General features: G+C 36.1%; 1 protein-coding gene across 1 annotated transcript; it reads left to right on the forward strand.

Annotated features, from left to right (window-relative positions):
- Nucleotides 1-793: 793 nt before the first annotated feature.
- On the forward strand, nt 794-17,337 carry LOC121780351 (small subunit processome component 20 homolog). Its single transcript, XM_042177935.1, has 31 exons — nt 794-975; nt 1,176-1,298; nt 1,980-2,137; nt 2,504-2,548; nt 3,164-3,242; nt 3,328-3,401; nt 3,813-3,919; nt 4,638-4,820; nt 5,284-5,487; nt 5,565-5,781; nt 5,859-5,933; nt 6,011-6,348; nt 6,540-6,732; nt 6,834-7,077; nt 7,163-7,499; nt 7,642-7,822; nt 7,931-8,068; nt 8,199-8,463; nt 8,597-9,049; nt 9,710-10,164; nt 10,496-10,632; nt 10,708-10,889; nt 10,982-11,326; nt 11,544-11,669; nt 11,763-11,828; nt 11,911-13,622; nt 13,710-13,989; nt 15,120-15,353; nt 15,755-16,249; nt 16,421-16,583; nt 16,932-17,337. The coding sequence occupies exons 1-31, from the start codon at nt 907-909 to the stop codon at nt 17,186-17,188; spliced, it is 7,935 nt and encodes a 2,644-aa protein (XP_042033869.1). The 5' UTR covers nt 794-906; the 3' UTR covers nt 17,189-17,337.
- The last annotated feature ends 214 nt before the right edge of the window (nt 17,338-17,551 follow it).

A 17,551-nucleotide genomic window follows, 5' to 3' on the forward strand; every position in this document is an offset into this window, starting at 1 on the left:
ACCTATTTTGTAAGAGAAAGCAATCTAATTATATTATTTTAATTTCATTTATACAAGATAAGTCCATAAAATAAAGGATATCAATATAATTGAAATGTTTTTAATACAAATATTCACATAAAAAGGACACATAAATATGTATATATAATTATACAGTTTTAAACTAGATAAACATAAATATGTTTATATAATTATGAGTAAAGGCCAAAACTGGTTATGAACATATGCTCATTTTATGATTTTGGTCTTATACTTTATCTTTTGAATTTTTGCATCCTGACCATTTAAACTCGGATCACAATCGGTCATACACTAACAATTCTATTAATTTTTAAACGATTTTAACCCGATTTTTAAACGGTTTTAACTCGAATGAGATTGTTAAAACCATCAAAATCGGTCAAAATCGGGTTAAAACTTTTTAAAAATTGACAAAATTGTTAGTGTAGGACCAATTGTGATCCGAGTTGAAATGTTCCGGATGTAAAAATTCAAAAGATAAAGTATATAACTAAAATTATAAAATGAACATGTGTTCGGGAACAATTTTGACATTTATTCAATAATTATATAGTTTTAAACGTCACCATGGACCCATGGCCCATGAGTCAATTAAAGATGAACAAAATAGTGTCTTTCCTAATATTTTAAGGATAACCAAACTTAGTGATCACATAAAAAAAATTAGTTGGATTAAAAAATATAGCATTTCAGTATTTTGTTTTAATATACTTGAGGGGTCAGCAAAAGTAAAATTGGAAATATATATTTAATTTAGGGCGAAAACTAAAACCCTCTTTCCTTCAAACCTAGCTAAAACCCTGACTTGGGGCTTCGACGGAACTCAGTGAGCGGCGTTCAATTTCAGGCATTCCGGCCGCCAGTTCACTGCTGAATAATTCAATCATGGCGACTTCTTCCGAAGCTCGGGCAGTAAAGTCTCTCAATAAATCCACCGGCCGCCGCCGCTTCGTCGTAAGTCTACACCAACACAATTCTGTGTTTTTGTTTGTTTTATTGCTGTTTTTGCATTATTTAAGTGATACGACTTGCTACAAAAGGTTATTGTGTTTTTTTGTGATTCATTATTGCAGAATGAATACGATACTAGAATTGTATTATTGCGTGTGTATAATTGTATGCGAATTGATTAATGATGTTTCTGCTCGATGCAGTTCAAGACGTTTTCACAAAGAGTTGAGGAAATTGACATAGATGTGTACCGAAGTCTGGACCCAATGAAAGCTGAACCCTCGGGAGGCTCGTCCTTTTTTCGTGATTGTCTTATAGAATACAGAGTACGTTGCTTTATTTCTTTTTATGTTTCATTTCATAGTCGTTTTTGGGTCTTTTTTTCGCTATAATGTTTTGGTTTTGGAATACTCTTATTGATGTCGAAAGTGATGTACGTTGAAAAAGAAATATGAGCACTTGCAACTGGCTTTAACCATTTGGGTTGAGAAATTGCGTAGAGAATGAGACTACAGACTCTTTAGATCGAACAAACATTAGCTCTTTTGTGCACTCGCCGGCATGGATGAAAGCTATCTGCTTTGAAGTCAGTTCTATGGCGTGCTTTGCCTCGCCTCTTGTAAAATTTACTAGCCTTTTTTTTGTTTGCAATTGCATGGTCTTTCTTGCCTGCTGTCATTTACTGTATCATTTAGCAAAATGTGACTACTCTAAATCCTGCTAAGATTTAAGCAATTTTTTCTTCATTTAGAGTCCAAACCACAGTCTTTTTATTGGATATCTTTCTCCTGCCACCTTCTTCTAATTGTCTGCCACCATATAGCCACTTCAATGTTTTCACCATGAAATTTATCTCGTCTACTTCCATACTTGGGAGTCTAGTACCTCTTAGACTAATCTGCAGGCTGATTATTGGAGATACTTTCTACAAAAAATCAGTTTATATTAATCTTTTTTTATATGCCTTTAGTGTTTGATATCCTCATTCTGCAACTTTTGTTATACAGGAGCTGAACACTGCTGAGGATTTTATATCATTTTATGAGGAGATTTTTCCTCTGGTACAGACACTTCCTCAAATTATCTTGCAGAAGGATTTGATTATATCAAGTCTTATGTCTGGATTAAAAATGGAAGGGAGGTTATCACTTGAGCCAATACTGAGGTATACATATTCATTGAAGTTTTTACATGATGTATACATATTTGTTTTCATTTATGCGATGATGATGGTAAATAAGGACTTCATTGTCTCTTATAATCTACTTTAAACATCACTTACCTATCAGTCCTTCCATTTTCTGTAATTGCTTGTAGTGTATTTAATATTAGAGCAGTGCTGCTAACCTTTTTTATGCTTATGTTAGTTGTAGTAATTGATCTAAATTCTTGTGGTTGAAGTTTCTATCTTGATCATATTCACGTCTTTATAATTTGGTGCAGCATTATTCTTGATAGTTTAAATTCCTTGTAATTTAGTCATATCTGATGATCTTACTTTTCTTGGTGGGATTTATTTTGTGTGTGCCAGACTGATTTCTGCTTTATCTAGAGATCTCGTGGAGGATTTTACACCGTAAGTTCCCCTTCACTTTTATTTTCTGTTTTTCAGTTATTCAAGCCTCTTGAATTTGTTATAATGTTCTCTAGATACAATTTGTTATAAATAGTGTATGCATGCTGAAAGCATGTTTTGCACCAAGATAAGTATAGTACTCCCTCCGTCCACCATCAGGAGTCTCATTCGAGTTCGACACGGGATTTAAGAAACATAAAGGAAAGTGGGTGGGAAAAGATAGTGGAATGTGAGATCCATTTTTATATATTAGTTTTATAATAGAATGTGAGTGGAATGAGTTAGTGGAAAGTGAGGTCTACCTACACTTTATAGTAAAAGTGAACAAGGACTCCTAATAACGGATGGACTAAAATGGTAAACCGGGACTCCTAATGGCGGACGGAGAGAGTAAGATATAACTTTTTGATGATGAAAATTATATATTTATTTGAAACTCGAGAGCCCATGGGCTGGGGTGTGTGTGGAGGCTGGGAAACAACTCATGTTCGTGGCCTTTCTATGTTGCAATTGTAGAATCGAGTCTCCAACTGCATATTAAGTGTTTGACTTTGTTTCCCTTTATTAACACTGTCTTCCAATATGTTCACATTAATTGTATCTTGACTTTTGCAGATTTCTTTCAACAATTATTGATTCTTTAGAATCGCTTCTTCAAAGTGGTGCTGATAAGGACCCAGAGCTAATTGAGCAGGTCTAAGAATTTTTCATGTATTATGGTCCATTTTTTTTTTCTTATTTTGGAAACATCTGATACGAGATTTCTGTTGTTGCTGCAGATATTCACATCATGGTCATGCATAATGATGTACCTGCAGAAGTATCTTATAAAAGATGTTGGCAATATTCTAAGGTAGCATTGTTTGCATTGGTGGTTTTAAAAGTTTATTTGGTTTAATTACTCATTCAGCTCTGATTTCTTTAGCTAAAATAGAACATAACTGGTTCCTTAAATTTTATTTTATTAGAATTATTCATTGAGCTCTGAATTGTCTGAAGTGACATGAGATATCACTGAATATGAGAACCAAATAAAAGTCTTGTATGTCCTATTGTCCATGCATTTCTATGTTCATGGGTTGCCTATAGATGTCATATGCATGATATTTTATTGTTTTTGATCTATTTTCTCCAAACACTAACCAAGCAATCTCCGATTCTTAAAATAACATATCCAAAGTTAAATGGTTATAGTTGGTTTTCATATATGCATAACTTTTCATTTCTTCTATTGATTTTCTCCTTTCCTGTTGTATTCTTGCAGTATCACGGAAAAGTTAAGATACTACCCTAAAGATTATGTTCGAGAATTTATGGCTGAGTCGGTGTCATTTTTGCTTAGGAAAGCACCAATTGAGCAACTAAAGAGAGGTATGATATCTTTTCCAGGTGAAGTTGTCCTTTACTTTTCTCTTAAGAATACTATTGACTGTTGACCAGTCCCTGGTGCGTATGGCTTGCATAAAGCATCCGTTTATCTGATTTCCTAGTCAACATTACATTAAGTTCTTTTATATTTCCCATGTGCTATGCATGCTAGTGACATTTCTGATAACTGAGTATGCAAGAACTTCTTTTGACATGGATGTAGATTATGTTTTCCCATTTTGTTTTGATAAATCATGTAATATACAAGTGTCTCCACTCACCTATTATATGTGCTCTTTTGTACTTCTATGTGTAGTCTATTCTCATATTCTTCTGAAGAGATAATTTCTTATCAAATGCAAAGTTATCAAATAGCGGATATGGCGGCGCCATGGCGTTATGGCATGGCGTTCTGTGGTGGAAATGCCATAGCAACATGGCGCTGCCATAACACCACCATATCCACCATTTGACAACATTGCGTGTATGCAAGAAACATGGATGTTAGAGCTGTATTTTATGCTTTATTAATTGTTTTAAGAGTTTTAGATGTTATATTTTTGTTATTTTCCAATTTTTGAATTATGTATAAATAATAAGTATTATTTTATTTATTTAATTATTGACCGCCATACTAATACGCCATATCCCTGTGGCGGTTTTTAGGCGAACCGGCATAAGCCGCCATACGAGATTGATAACACTGATCAAATGTTGGCAGGTATTGAGAAACTTATGACTGAAGTTGTTGGGGAACCATCAGAGATTAGGAAATCTGGTGTTAGTGTTCTACTATCTCATGTTATGAGAATCACCTCGTCAAGATTGCACTCAAGGACCGAGACAGTGTTGCCACTTCTGGTTGATGAATCTTCCTTCAATATTGATGGCCAAAACTTTAAAGGTCTGTACTTGCTTTGCATGCCCTTATTCAGTTGTACTGCTTGGTTTTGGATATTGCTGTGTAAGAAATTCATTAGAAATTAGCATAACATTTCGCTAATCTTTGTAGTTTCAGTTATCTGGTTGAGTAAGTTGCCATTTGAATCAGAGTTCCTTGAAAGTTAATTAGCCTTTAATTACTGAATATTACTAATAAATGCTCATTAGTGATGCAAATTTGGTCTTTCGCCATCCTTTTATAAGAATAGTGGAATTTCTCATAATTATGATGTAAATTTTCCAGTGCACAAATATAAATGAAAACAAGCACATTGTATAACCTTTAAAGTTATGAAGTGCAGTTTGATATCCTGTGTCTGTGGTCTTGGTATTACGTTACCTCATCACATCCTATGCATTTACCATTTCTTTTCCCCTGAATTTGTATTGTAATCCATTCATTTGTTCCTAAATATATTATCCAGATTCGGGACCAGTTCTTGAAGCTCTTAATCTAACCTTTGAGAGACTGCATGTGGAGCTAGATCCAGATGAATTTTCTGTCATATGGGAATGCTTGCTGGAAAAAATAACAGAATCTATGACGAAGGAGAACTCTATACACCTGACTCGTCTTTTGGCCCTGCTTATTTCTACCTTGCAAAATGATAATCTTGGGAAAATGACAGGTGGGCTTCAAGTGGCTAGCATTGTATTTGGATTCCATTTACTGATTCTGTTATTAATGAAGTTTTATTCTGTACAGCTTCTGAACCCTTGGTCAAACTCGTCGACCAGCTTGTGGAAACTTTTGTTGTTCGCTCTCTTGCCATGAATAACATAGACCCACACTCCGAAGTTATTGAAAAAGTTCTGCAATTAATACTTTGTGTAATTGGTGGTCTCTCTGATACTAAAAATATGCCGGCCTTGCTGCGGGTTTCTGTAAAGTGGGAGTCGGTGTTTGATATAAGAAGTCCAAGGTATGCTTTCTAATTTTTTAACAATTCAACAATTTTGTTGTCTTCTCTTTGTGCCTCACATGGATGTTTCCTTACAGTGTACTGACTTTCCTTGGAGATCTTCTCTTGAAGGACCCCAGTATTTACCATGTCTTTGGAACAAATATAATGCGGTAATTTAGCAGCCACCTGTTATTCTGTAATTCATTAGTTTTGCATTCTTTATCTTATTTATTTTTCTGTACTGCAGTGCGTTAACTAATTTAATTAAAGTATATGTTGAAGAAGTCATGTATTTGATGATGAAGTTCTGTGATAAACTGGAAGTGAATAGCTCTAGCTTTTGGGAAGGGAAATCCAAGGAGAAGTTCTCAAGGACTTTTGTGTTTTTTGAAGAGACTCTTCGTTACTGGATTGGAGAAGTCAGTAATTCGGTAGAAGGGAAGTTGTGTCCTGCTCAACCGGATAAATTGGCTGTCTTATGGGCCGTTATTGGTTGCTATTCTCATTTAGCAGATGTCCAAGAAAATCCTTCTGTACTAATGGATTTGATAAATGCAATCGACAGTCTTCTAATAGTCGAATCAAGTAAGTCAATAACTGATGCTTAGTAGTCCTTAATACCCAGCAATTCGTATTACTCATTGTACTCATTTCGCTCCAAGAACTTTGTATTCTGCTTCAACTTGAGTAGACTATACAAATATATTCTATCTATCAGTTCTATCTTTCTATTTGCTTTTTTGCTTAATTCACATATATTTGTGGTCTTTTTGTAGAGGCAGGCTTACAGCAAGATACTTGGTATTGCTTACTTGGGGCTGCCTTGCGTTCTTATGACAAGTTGGTGTCTAGGAGGGGTATTCCTTATGAAGAGTCTGCAATGAAAAAGTTCTTGGATCTTGCTAAAAGATATAAGTTGTCACCTCACATATTATCTTCTGTAGCAGATATATTGGATTCTGTCTCCGGGTAAGCTGTTATTTTCCTCATAATTATATATTTTGTGTGTGTTTTTTTCTCCTAATTCTGTGACACTTTTCATGACATGGCAATGTATTCTGTTCTTTCAGGGCATCACATGGGAGATGCCAATTTTATCTTTCGGAGTCTATAGCTGGAAAGTCATTGGCTGCTCTAGACATATTCTCTGAAAACCTGAGCCATGCGAATAGAGAGATTCGCCTTTCTACCCTGCGCATACTTTGTCATTATGAATCTGTACATGATCAGGATTCAGCTAAGAACCTTCCTGTTGAAAATAATTCAGGAATTGATGGTGTTGAGACAAGTCTAGTAGATGACCTCCATAACAATGTACTATTTCTTTTACATAATTTGTGCCTTATTATGCAATATCTTGTGTCAGGTGCAATATTATCAGTTTTTTTTTGAATCCTAGGTTCTCAACCTACTCAGATCTGTTGAAGAGACAACTCTTTCAATCGCAACAAGCCGTAAAGTTATTCTCCTAATTTCTAAATTACAGATGATTCTGAGTGGTCATAGAGTTGCTGATCAATATATCGTTGCCGCTTTAAATGGAATTTTTGGCATACTTCATAACCGATTTAGCTATTTGTGGAATCCAGCTTTAGAGTGCCTCACTGCCCTCGTTGGCAAATACTTTGGGGTCGTGTGGAACAGATATATTAATTATCTTGAACAGTGTCAGTCTGATTTTCTAGCATCTCATGGTCAACATGATAGAAAGGATAATGACTCTATGGAAGACGCTGGTAATTGTTTTCTGGAAAATTAAATTTATATTTTTGTGTTTCTAACTCCTCTCTTTTCTCTTATGGACTTATTGTCTCTTCAATACCTGCTAACCTCTGTGCTTACAACACCATAACTATTGACTTTGTGGTGACTATGTAGGTTTGGTTGGATGCTTCAACTCGGATATCATTTGTGTATTTGACAGTACTCCCTGCGTAACAATCTTGTCCCTCTTGATTCAGTCTTTACAGAAAGTACCTTCTATGGCTGAATCTCACTCTCGGCAAATCGTACCTCTGTTTCTTAAATATCTGGGTTACAGTGTTGAAGAAGTCACTAGGTGCTTTTATGCTTATTATTTTCTCTTATATTTGCTTATTCTTCTTGTCTGTATGAAATTATCTTAGTTGACCAATGACCATCTGTAACTATTATTTCAAATTTGCAGTGTTGAATCATATACACTGGATCATAAAGAGAAAGAGTGGAAGGGAGTTCTTAAAGAGTGGTTGAGTTTGTTCAGAGTGTTGCGGAATCCTAGGTCTTTTTATCAAGGCCTATTTCTGAAAGATGTTCTTCTATACAGGTTGGTTTGACAAGTGGCTGCAGTTACATATTAGTATTTATTTTATTTCGCCTGTTACTTTTTCCCCACATTCCTTTTATCTTACTTTTTTGTGTTTGGGTTGGGCTTGTTTGTCATATTGGTGTTACAGGCTTCTCGACCAAAATGATGCTGATATACAGAGTAAAGTTCTTGACTGCCTGTTGAACTGGAAGGATGACTTTCTGCTTCCATACAATGAGAATCTGAAAAATCTAATAAATGCAAAAAATCTGCGGGATGAGCTTGCCAGGTGGAGCTTATCCAGGACCTCGATGGATTCTGTTGATGAGCGACATAGAGCTTATCTTGTGCCTATAGTCGTACGGATACTGATACCAAAAGTTAGAAATTTAAAGATGCTTGGTACCCAGAAGGTATTGTATCTAGAACTTGGATGATGGAAGCTCTTGACTCCAGTTTGTAGCATGCTCTCTTACTGTGTGTTGTTTTCATTTTAAATTGTCAATAATCTGATCTAATTCTCAATGAGGTGTCTTACCTTTTCAGAATGCAAGTGTACATCATCGAAAGGCAGTTCTAGGATTTTTAGCTGAGCTTGATCTTGATGAGCTTCCTCTTTTCTTCTGGCTATTAGTTAAGCCCCTGCTTCCCATCTCTCAAGGTGGTGATGAAATGGGCAAAATTTGTTGGGCGTCATCCAAAAGTCATCAATTTGAGGTTGCCGCAACTGAAATCCTGAATCTTTTAACATCAAATATCATAGAAAGCCTATCTTTGAAGAAGAAATATGGTTTCCTGCACGTTGTTGAAGATATTTTGGCAGTTTTTGATGAATCGCGCCTTAAACCCTTCCTTAATCTACTGATGAACTGTGTTGTCCTCATCTCATTGAGCTGCACATCAGCTCTTGGCTGTAAAACAAGTGAGTCATCTCCTGTAGAGAACTCTTCTATAGATCCGGAGGTGCATGACAATGATGAAATGGATAATAAGAACAAGGTAATTATTTGAAGTCAAATTGGATTGATTAACTTTTCTTTTTCGTAACACTCTACTTTTCAAGTATGGAGAAGATTTGAGGACTGATCTGCTTAATGTCAGCCTTCCCTTCTTTCCTGTGCCCTGTCTGCATTTACATGTTTATCAGGAACTGTTTTATATTGATGAGAATGATAGAAGCTGTAGACAAAGTTTTTCCATATTTTATGCTTAATGATTAAATTATCTGCATTTCTCGTATAAATCAAAAGCGACCCAGTCAATATGGAAATTTGACATCAGAGCCATTTAAAAATACTTTTACGTTATATCAGGGATTTCAGGAATTATTTTATGCCACCTTGCTTTTGTTCTGTAAAACTCTAGTGTTTTTCATGTGTAACCCGTATGATACTTGGATTTCTGTATCTTTTGTGTAGGATAGACCTGTATGCTTTCTGTAGTCAGAAGGATGAAAAATTCCTTTGTTTATATTTTTTTTATCTATGGGTTAACTCTTATGAATCTGTTTTTCTTTGTAAATTTCCAGTTGTTTTCAAGACTTCCTTTAAATCCAGCAAAGTACTTTCTCAGCAGTTGTATTCAAATATTTTATCCAACTGCTAGCGCAATTACTTTCTGTTGGATATGACTTATTCTTTAAATTTTGTTCATTTGCAGGATAGGAAGCAAATCAGGGAGTTGAGGTCCTTAAGCCTTAAGGTCGTATATATTGTTCTTAGCAAATACGATGATCATAATTTTGGAGGTGCATTTTGGGAAATGTTCTTTACATCAGTAAAACCTTTGGTTGCTAAATTTAAGAAGGAATGCCTTCATAGCCAAAAGCCAAGTTCACTGTTTTATTGTTTTATTGCAATGAGTAAAAGTTACAAACTTGTTCCACTATTATCAAAGGAGGAGAATCTGGTACCCGACATTTTTTCCATGCTTAGTGTTCCTCCAGCTTCAGAATCCATTTTGTCTTGTATCTTGAAGTTCACTAAGAACTTGTTGAAGCTTGACAATGCATTGGATACTGAAGATGCCACAGTCAAAAGTGTTTTACTTCCTCATCTTGATAAGCTCATCTGCGGCTTGCGTTGTATTTTCACCAAAAACAGTGCGACTAAAAGGTATTCATTTCCCCATCTCAGTCGCTTGATAGTGGAAGTGCCCCCTCAACCCACCCACTTGCACCAAAAAAAATGTTGTGTTTTTGTGCATTGATATTGACTTGTGATTGGCTTCAGCTTGAAGCTATGCCATGATGTTTTCTTTCTAATATATATTTTTGTCTACATGTGCTCCATAATTTCTCTTCTTGTGGAATAAGTTTCTGAACCCAATTGTATTCTCACAACAGAAATTTGAATGTCTCCAAATATATAGAACAAATTTCTATGTGTATTTGAAATTTCTTTTGATATTCTATATTTGGGGACCTTTGACCTCTTTTCTCTGCAGGCCTTTGATTAAATACCCAGGAAAAAGAGAGATCACTATCTTCAACTTGTTATCGGTGTATGTGAAGGAACCATCAGATGCTAAATCATTTGTTGAAATATTGCTCATATTTCTCGCAAAGAAACGCCTCAATTTTGGTTAGCTTCTTGACCATTTCAATCTTTTGAGGCATGATTTGAATTTGTTACCAACCAATGTTTTTTCTCTTGCAGATACTTGTGACCATGTATTGAAAATCATTGGCCGAGTGGTGACGCTCCTGGGCAGTGGAATCAGTAAAAAGATTTTGAGTTCACTTTCCCCACTTCTTATTTCAGCTGACTTGGGCATCCGCAGCTCTATATGTGATGTTCTTGACATTGTTGCCTCCAGTGATTCTTCTCTGTTAACATTGGTAATGCAATCCTCTTGACAATTATCGTAGATAATTAATATTCTTATCCCTGGATGAAAAAGAAGAATAAGCCTCTCCTATATGTTGTGCAGGCAAATATTCTTCGAGGGCTAAATGCAACCTCTGCAATGGAGATGGGTGGTCTTGACCATGACACTGTACTCTCTACTTATGAGAAGGTTAATGTGAAATTCTTTTATACTATTGGGGAACAGCATGCATTGCCAATCCTGGCTCATGCAGTACATGATATGTCATCTGAAGAAATGATATTACGTCAAAGTGCATTCAGATTACTCCTATCCTTTGTTGAATTTTCTGGCGAGATCCTAAATGCATATCCAGAGCCTGACCGAATGTGGTCTAGAGCAATAGTGAACAGTTTTTTGTTGAAACATATGGGAAATGCAATGAACAAGGAAGGCACTGGTAAAAAGGTAATGATGTGTATATTTTCACTGTTTCGTTTACTTCTAAGCCTTTCCTCAGTTTTAGTTACTTATATGCCTTTTCAGATGTTTCCTGCCAATTGCATGTCTTAGTTATTTCCCCCCCTCTTGAACATTTATCCTGCTACATTGCGCCAGTCAGGCTGTTTATTGATAAATACTGGAAGCAACAGTTTTTTTATCTAACGCATATTTGTGGTTTTAGGTATGGATTGATCTGCTTAAGGAAATGGTGCTGAAGCTTCCCAATGAAGCAAACCTTGATTCATATAGGGCCTTATGTAGTGATGATGCTGAACAAGATTTCTTCAATAACATAGTACACTTGCAGGTAACACCTCTTCTTAATTCTTTGAAAAATTATATATTTAACTTAGAGCAATACTTATGTGGTCCGTGCTTTATGTCATTCTCCTCAATGTAGAAACACAGGAGAGCGAGAGCGCTGTCTCGCTTTAGCAACATTGTCAGTTCAGGGAATCTGTCGAAGGTAAGCTTATCAAACATGTTTTAGATATGCTGACTAGTAGTGCAATTTCTATGTTATATCACTAATCTTTAGAAACTTACAGGTCATCACCTATGAAGTGGTTGTCCCACTGCTCTTTAGCATGCTATTTGATGCACAAGATGGGAAGGATGAGAATATAAGAAGTGCATGCATTGATGCTTTGGCATCAATATCTGGTTGCATGGAGTGGCATCAGTACTATGACTTGCTAGTCAGATGTTTCCGCAATTTGGCACTAAAACCAGATAGGCAAAAACTTTTGTTGCGACTTATCTGTGCCATCCTTGATCGTTTCCATTTTCAGGAGTCCTCTTTGGTACAGGAGAGTTTGCACAAAAATATTTTCCCCAAGGTTCAGAAGTTGTTGGCCTCTGATTCTGACAGTATCAATGTAAACATCAGCCTGGTTGCTCTAAAACTTCTAAAATTGCTCCCCAGTGACATCATGGACTCTCAACTTCCTACTGTCATTCACCGTATTTCAAACTTCCTGAAAAACCGGCTTGAAAGTGTACGTGATGAGGCTAGGTCTGCGCTGTCTGCTTGCTTAAAGGAACTAGGATTGGAGTATTTGCAGTTTATTGTCAAAGTCTTGAAGGGCATACTGAAGAGAGGCTATGAATTACATGTGTTAGGATACACACTCAATTTCTTGCTGTCTAAGTTCCTCACAACTCCCATCTGCGGGAAATTGGATTACTGCTTAGATGACCTCCTTTTTGTTGCACAGAATGATATACTTGGGGGTGTTTCTGATGAGAAAGAGGTTGAAAAGATTGCTTCTAAAATGAAAGAGACAAGAAAGCAGAAATCTTATGAAACTCTAAAATTGATTGCCCAGAGTGTCACTTTCAAAACTCATGCTTTAAAACTTCTTTCCCCTGTTACAGTTCATCTGCATAAGCAGCTCAACCAAAAGCTTAAGTTGAAATTGGAGAATATGCTGAAACACATTGCTGCTGGCATTGAAAACAATCCATCTGTGGAGCAGACTGAACTATTCATATTTGTGAATTGCCTCATTAAAGATGGTATTGGTGATGAAGGTAATGAACATGGAAATGGTTCTATTTGCCGGGCAGATAATAGAGATGCTGAGAGTATACAAACAATTGAAACGAACAGATTAGTGACTGTGGATCGGCAATTTTCTCATTTGATAACAGCATTTGCTCTTGGAGTTCTGCATAACTACTTGAAGAAATTGAAGCTTAGCGCAGATGATGGACAACTTTTATCACTGCTTGACCCTTTTGTCAGTTTATTGGGTCAATGTTTGAGCTCCAAATATGAAAACATTATAACATCTGCATTTAGGTGCTTTTCTCTGATAGTGCGGTTGCCTTTGCCATCCCTGCAGTGGCAAGCTGATAAGATAAAGAATTCTTTGTTGGTTATAGCACAGGGATCAGTTAAAATTAACTGTCAGTTGACTGAGTCATGTATGAAGTTGTTAACAACTCTTCTGCGAAGTGAGAGAGTCACACTTTCTACTGATCAGTTGCATATGCTGATCCAGTTTCCATTGTTTGTTGATTTTGCAAAAAGCCCCTCATTTGTCGCCCTTTCACTGTTGAAGGCTATCATACACCGAAAGCTGGTAGTTCCCGAGATATATGATCTTGTCCAGATTGTTGCAGAGATGATGGTACAAAGTCAAGATGAGCCCATTCGTAAAAAGTGTAGTAAAATCCTGCTTCAGTTTCTACTCGGTTACCAGCTTTCTCAGAAACGCTTGCTACAACATCTTGATTTCTTACTTGCAAATTTGAGGTGAAAATACTCAGTTCCAAATTCTTGGTAATTTTGCACCCAATATTTTAATATAAACATAATTTGTATAACCAATATTTCCTACAGTTACGAGCATCCCAGTGGAAGGGAAGCTGTCCTAGAGATGCTCCATGCTATTATAGTAAAATTTCCGCGGAATGTTTTGGATGCACAGTTCCAAACACTGTTTTTGCATTTGGTCGGAACATTGGCGAATGATGATGACAAAAATGTTAGAAAGATGTCTGCTGGTGCAATAAAGTGTCTCATTGGGCATGTTAGCTCTCATTCCCTTCACTCAGCACTCGAGTATAGCCTGTCTTGGTACCTTGGTGGTAAACAGAATCTATGGGGTGCTGCAGCACAGGTAAAATCAGTGTAATAATTTTTTTAGCTAAATTTTGTCATCTCTCAGACTCACCTTGTACCGCCCTGTCGTTTGGAACCATTGGGGACCTCATGTGGGAGTTTTTTTTTAATCATTGGCCATGTGGAATGAGTTTTCTACAACTATCTGTAGTCGTTAACAACTGCATAATATTTGATGGAGCAAGAACATTTTTCCTTTTTCCATGATCTTGTTATATGTTCTGATTTTTGTGGAGTGAGGAGCTTGGGGTCAAATACCTAAAACTAGCTGGTTGCATTGGATAACAAGTTAGAAGACTACTGCTTCTGGAATTCTTAGCAACCATGGGTTATTTTATTGGATTAAGATTTAGGTTTAAATCTAAATAGGATATTTAGGTCTCGAGTGGTAGTTGAGATGAACTGCTGTTAATTCTTAATATAAAATATAAACAAAAGTGGTGGTGATAAACAGAAGTTTGCATCGCATTGTTTGGTTAAATTGCTATTGTCCGATGCATTGCCTTGTACTCGTCAATAAGGAAAGTGACGTAAAATTTTCTAATTTTATCTAGTCTGTTTATCCAGCATGCTTCTTGTGCTTGCTGGATAACAAAGCATTTCTTAAGTTTGTGTTATTTTCTGAAAGCTTCTGAGATGTAATTGTGTCTATCAGACAGGTTACTCGGTGAACCCTAAACCCTATCAGACAGGTTACTCATGAACTTTGAATACGATAGGGAGAAAACACATGAACTAGTATTAAGATATGTTTTCATGGAACTGAGTTTGATGTTTATGCTTATCATGCATAGTATAAGATCCTTGTGTAGATAACCATTTATGATTTATGTATAGTTCTAGCTATTCTTGAACTTGTGAATTTTTGTTTTTGATGTTATTACTGGATTAGTACTTATTAAACTTAATCCCGAGGTCAGTGATTCCTGATTTTGGAGCACTTAAGCATCCTAAAGATGCCCTTCATGGTTTTCAATTTGGGTCATGGTATGATCTTTCATCGTATAATTAGTTATAGTTCTTTGCTAACAGAGAAGTTTTATTGGACAATATTCCTTGGTCTTGTGGTTTTGCACTTCCTTCTGTTCTTGCTTTAGGATTATCTGTGAATAAAATTTTGCTCGACAGGTTTTGGGTTTACTAGTGGAAGTTATGGGAATGACTTTTCAAAGTAACCTCATTAGAGTACTTCCAGCAATGAGAAACATTCTTCAGTCCGCTGTCAATGCTCTTGCATCAACTCAACAAGATTTATCAGATGTTTCAGTGATTCCATTCTGGAAGGAGGCATATTATTCTCTTGTTATGTTAGGGAAGATCCTAAATCAATTTCATTATTTGTTCCTTGATAGGGAGCTAGAGGTACAACTCACTAATCTATCTGTCGTACTAACTAAATTTTTCTTGTTTATTTCTGTTTTAGAAGGTTATGGGTGTAGGTTTCTCCTAGATCTTCAGATCATAAGCATGACTTTTATACATCATTTGTTAATTTATTCATTTATACCCGTGTTCGGTACTTTGACAATTTTTGTTTGCTCCAAATTCATTTTACTATTACTTATCTCAACGAACAAGGATATTTGCTGTCCGAACATTACTATGAGCCTCTCATGAACTTACTCTTTGAAGCTTTCAGTGAACTTTTCACTAAAATTTGACACCATTCTTTTTACATCTGCAGTCTTTGTATTATGCAATATTTGATCACTGATTCTGTTTTACTTTTAGCTTCTCATTCTTGTTTCAATAACTTCTCACAGGCTATTTGGGAAACCATCTGTGAATTCCTCTTGCATCCTCACTTGTGGTTGCGAAACATATCATGCCAGATTCTGTCTTCTTACTTCACAGCAGTGGATAACAGCAAAACCTCAGCAGACACATTCTATCTCATGAAACCGAGTATACTCTTCCATCTAGCTGTTTCTTTATGCTGTCAGCTGAAGGTGCCATCCAGTGACGATGCAATCGGCAAAGTTATCATGCAAAACCTCGTGTTCTCAATTTCCCATCTTCATTCTTTCTTAGAGAAGAATGAATACATGGATGTTTCTAGTTTCTGGTCAAGTCTTGACAGTACCGAGCAAGACCGTTTCCTAAAGGCTTTTGGTATTCTTGATCCAAGAAAAGGGAAGAGAACCCTTAAATTGTATATTTCTGACGCCAGTGACCAACATGATAAAAATCAGCATCCATTCATTTCCTATTTTCTTCAGAGAATGGGGAAGCTTACCTTTCAGATGGAGGCTAATCAGGTTTGTCTATATATACAGAAAATAACTCTCTTGATAGCTATTGAGATTATCCAGCATACAATTGATTCCATTTTTTTTGCAAAATAAACAATTTCTTCATTTTATGGATTTATGATACTTCAAGATTTATGAGCGAGCACTCTTGATGGCCTATTTGTTTTTTTTCTGCAGATGAAAATTGTATTTGCCTTTTACCAATCAATATCACCAAAACTCCTCCATTTCTATAAAGAATCGGCGCCTACAAACTTTGATGATGTCCGCAGTTTTGCATATCAACTACTGCTGCCATTGTACAGAGTCTGCGAAGGTTTCACCGGGCAAGTTATTCCAGGTAACTACTACTCTTTCTCTTTTCCGCCCATGCTACAAAATGCTAAAAGAAAGACATATTGACATATGATATTCTGTGTACTGTTCAAGTAGAGAGTAGACACTAGGTTACATTCAGAACCTAAAATCAACTTACCCGACTGTGATTCAATGTCTATCTAAATAAGTGGAGGCATACAAGTATACATAAATAACAAATAAACTCTTCATCAGAAGGTCTATTGTTTTTTCAAGTTTTATTTCAAAGATTTCATGCGTAGTAGAATCAGTTGTGACTATTGCTTACCCATATCAAATCATTTGAAACCACCTTTTATGCATCAAAATATGACGTTCTCAATCGTGCCAGATGACCTGAAACAACTAGCGCAAGAGGTCAGCGAAAGCATAAGAGACCGCATTGAAGTGCAGAATTTCGTCCAATTTTACAGCCAAATACGCAAAAACATCAAGGCAAAGCGTGACAAAAGGAAACAAGCAGAGAAGGTGATGGCTGTTGTGAATCCGATACGAAATGCCAAGAGGAAGCGCAAGATTGCTGACAAGCATCAAGCTCACAAGAAGAGGAAAATGATGGCCATGAAAATGGGTAGATGGATGCATTAGGATAGCAGCCAAATCTGTGATTTTAGTCTCTGTAGATGGAAATTAGTGATCGTTCCATTTTTTTAAATGCTAATTTATTATCGTGATGATTTAAACGAGTTGTTAAACATTGTTTTTACTATTCAATATCTATTTCATTGTTTTGTTTATTTTTATACTCTTAAAATCAATTCACTCCCTCTCTCACATGCATACAATTCTTCTTTCTTATCATATGAAATGTTGACTACAGGCTTCTATCCAAATCATGATGATGGTCTAGCAACTCATTCATCGAGCTACTCGATCTCTCTATATATTTTGAAATGTAGTCTTGTGTGAGAAATATGTGTCCTGATCTAACTCCAGTTGTATCGTGCTGAC

This window comes from Salvia splendens, chromosome 19, assembly GCF_004379255.2.
Source record: "Salvia splendens isolate huo1 chromosome 19, SspV2, whole genome shotgun sequence".
NCBI lineage: Eukaryota > Viridiplantae > Streptophyta > Magnoliopsida > Lamiales > Lamiaceae > Salvia > Salvia splendens.

What these genes read in the sequence shown, in the direction of transcription:
- LOC121780351 (XM_042177935.1), top strand. Translation starts at nt 907, where the DNA reads ATGGCGACTTCTTCCGAAGCTCGGGCAGTAAAGTCTCTCAATAAATCC. An exon ending in TCTTCTAATAGTCGAATCAA is followed by an intron (nt 6,349 to 6,539) that starts GTAAGTCAATAA and finishes GTCTTTTTGTAG; the next exon opens with AGGCAGGCTTACAGCAAGAT. An exon ending in TGACTCTATGGAAGACGCTG is followed by an intron (nt 7,500 to 7,641) that starts GTAATTGTTTTC and finishes GTGACTATGTAG; the next exon opens with GTTTGGTTGGATGCTTCAAC.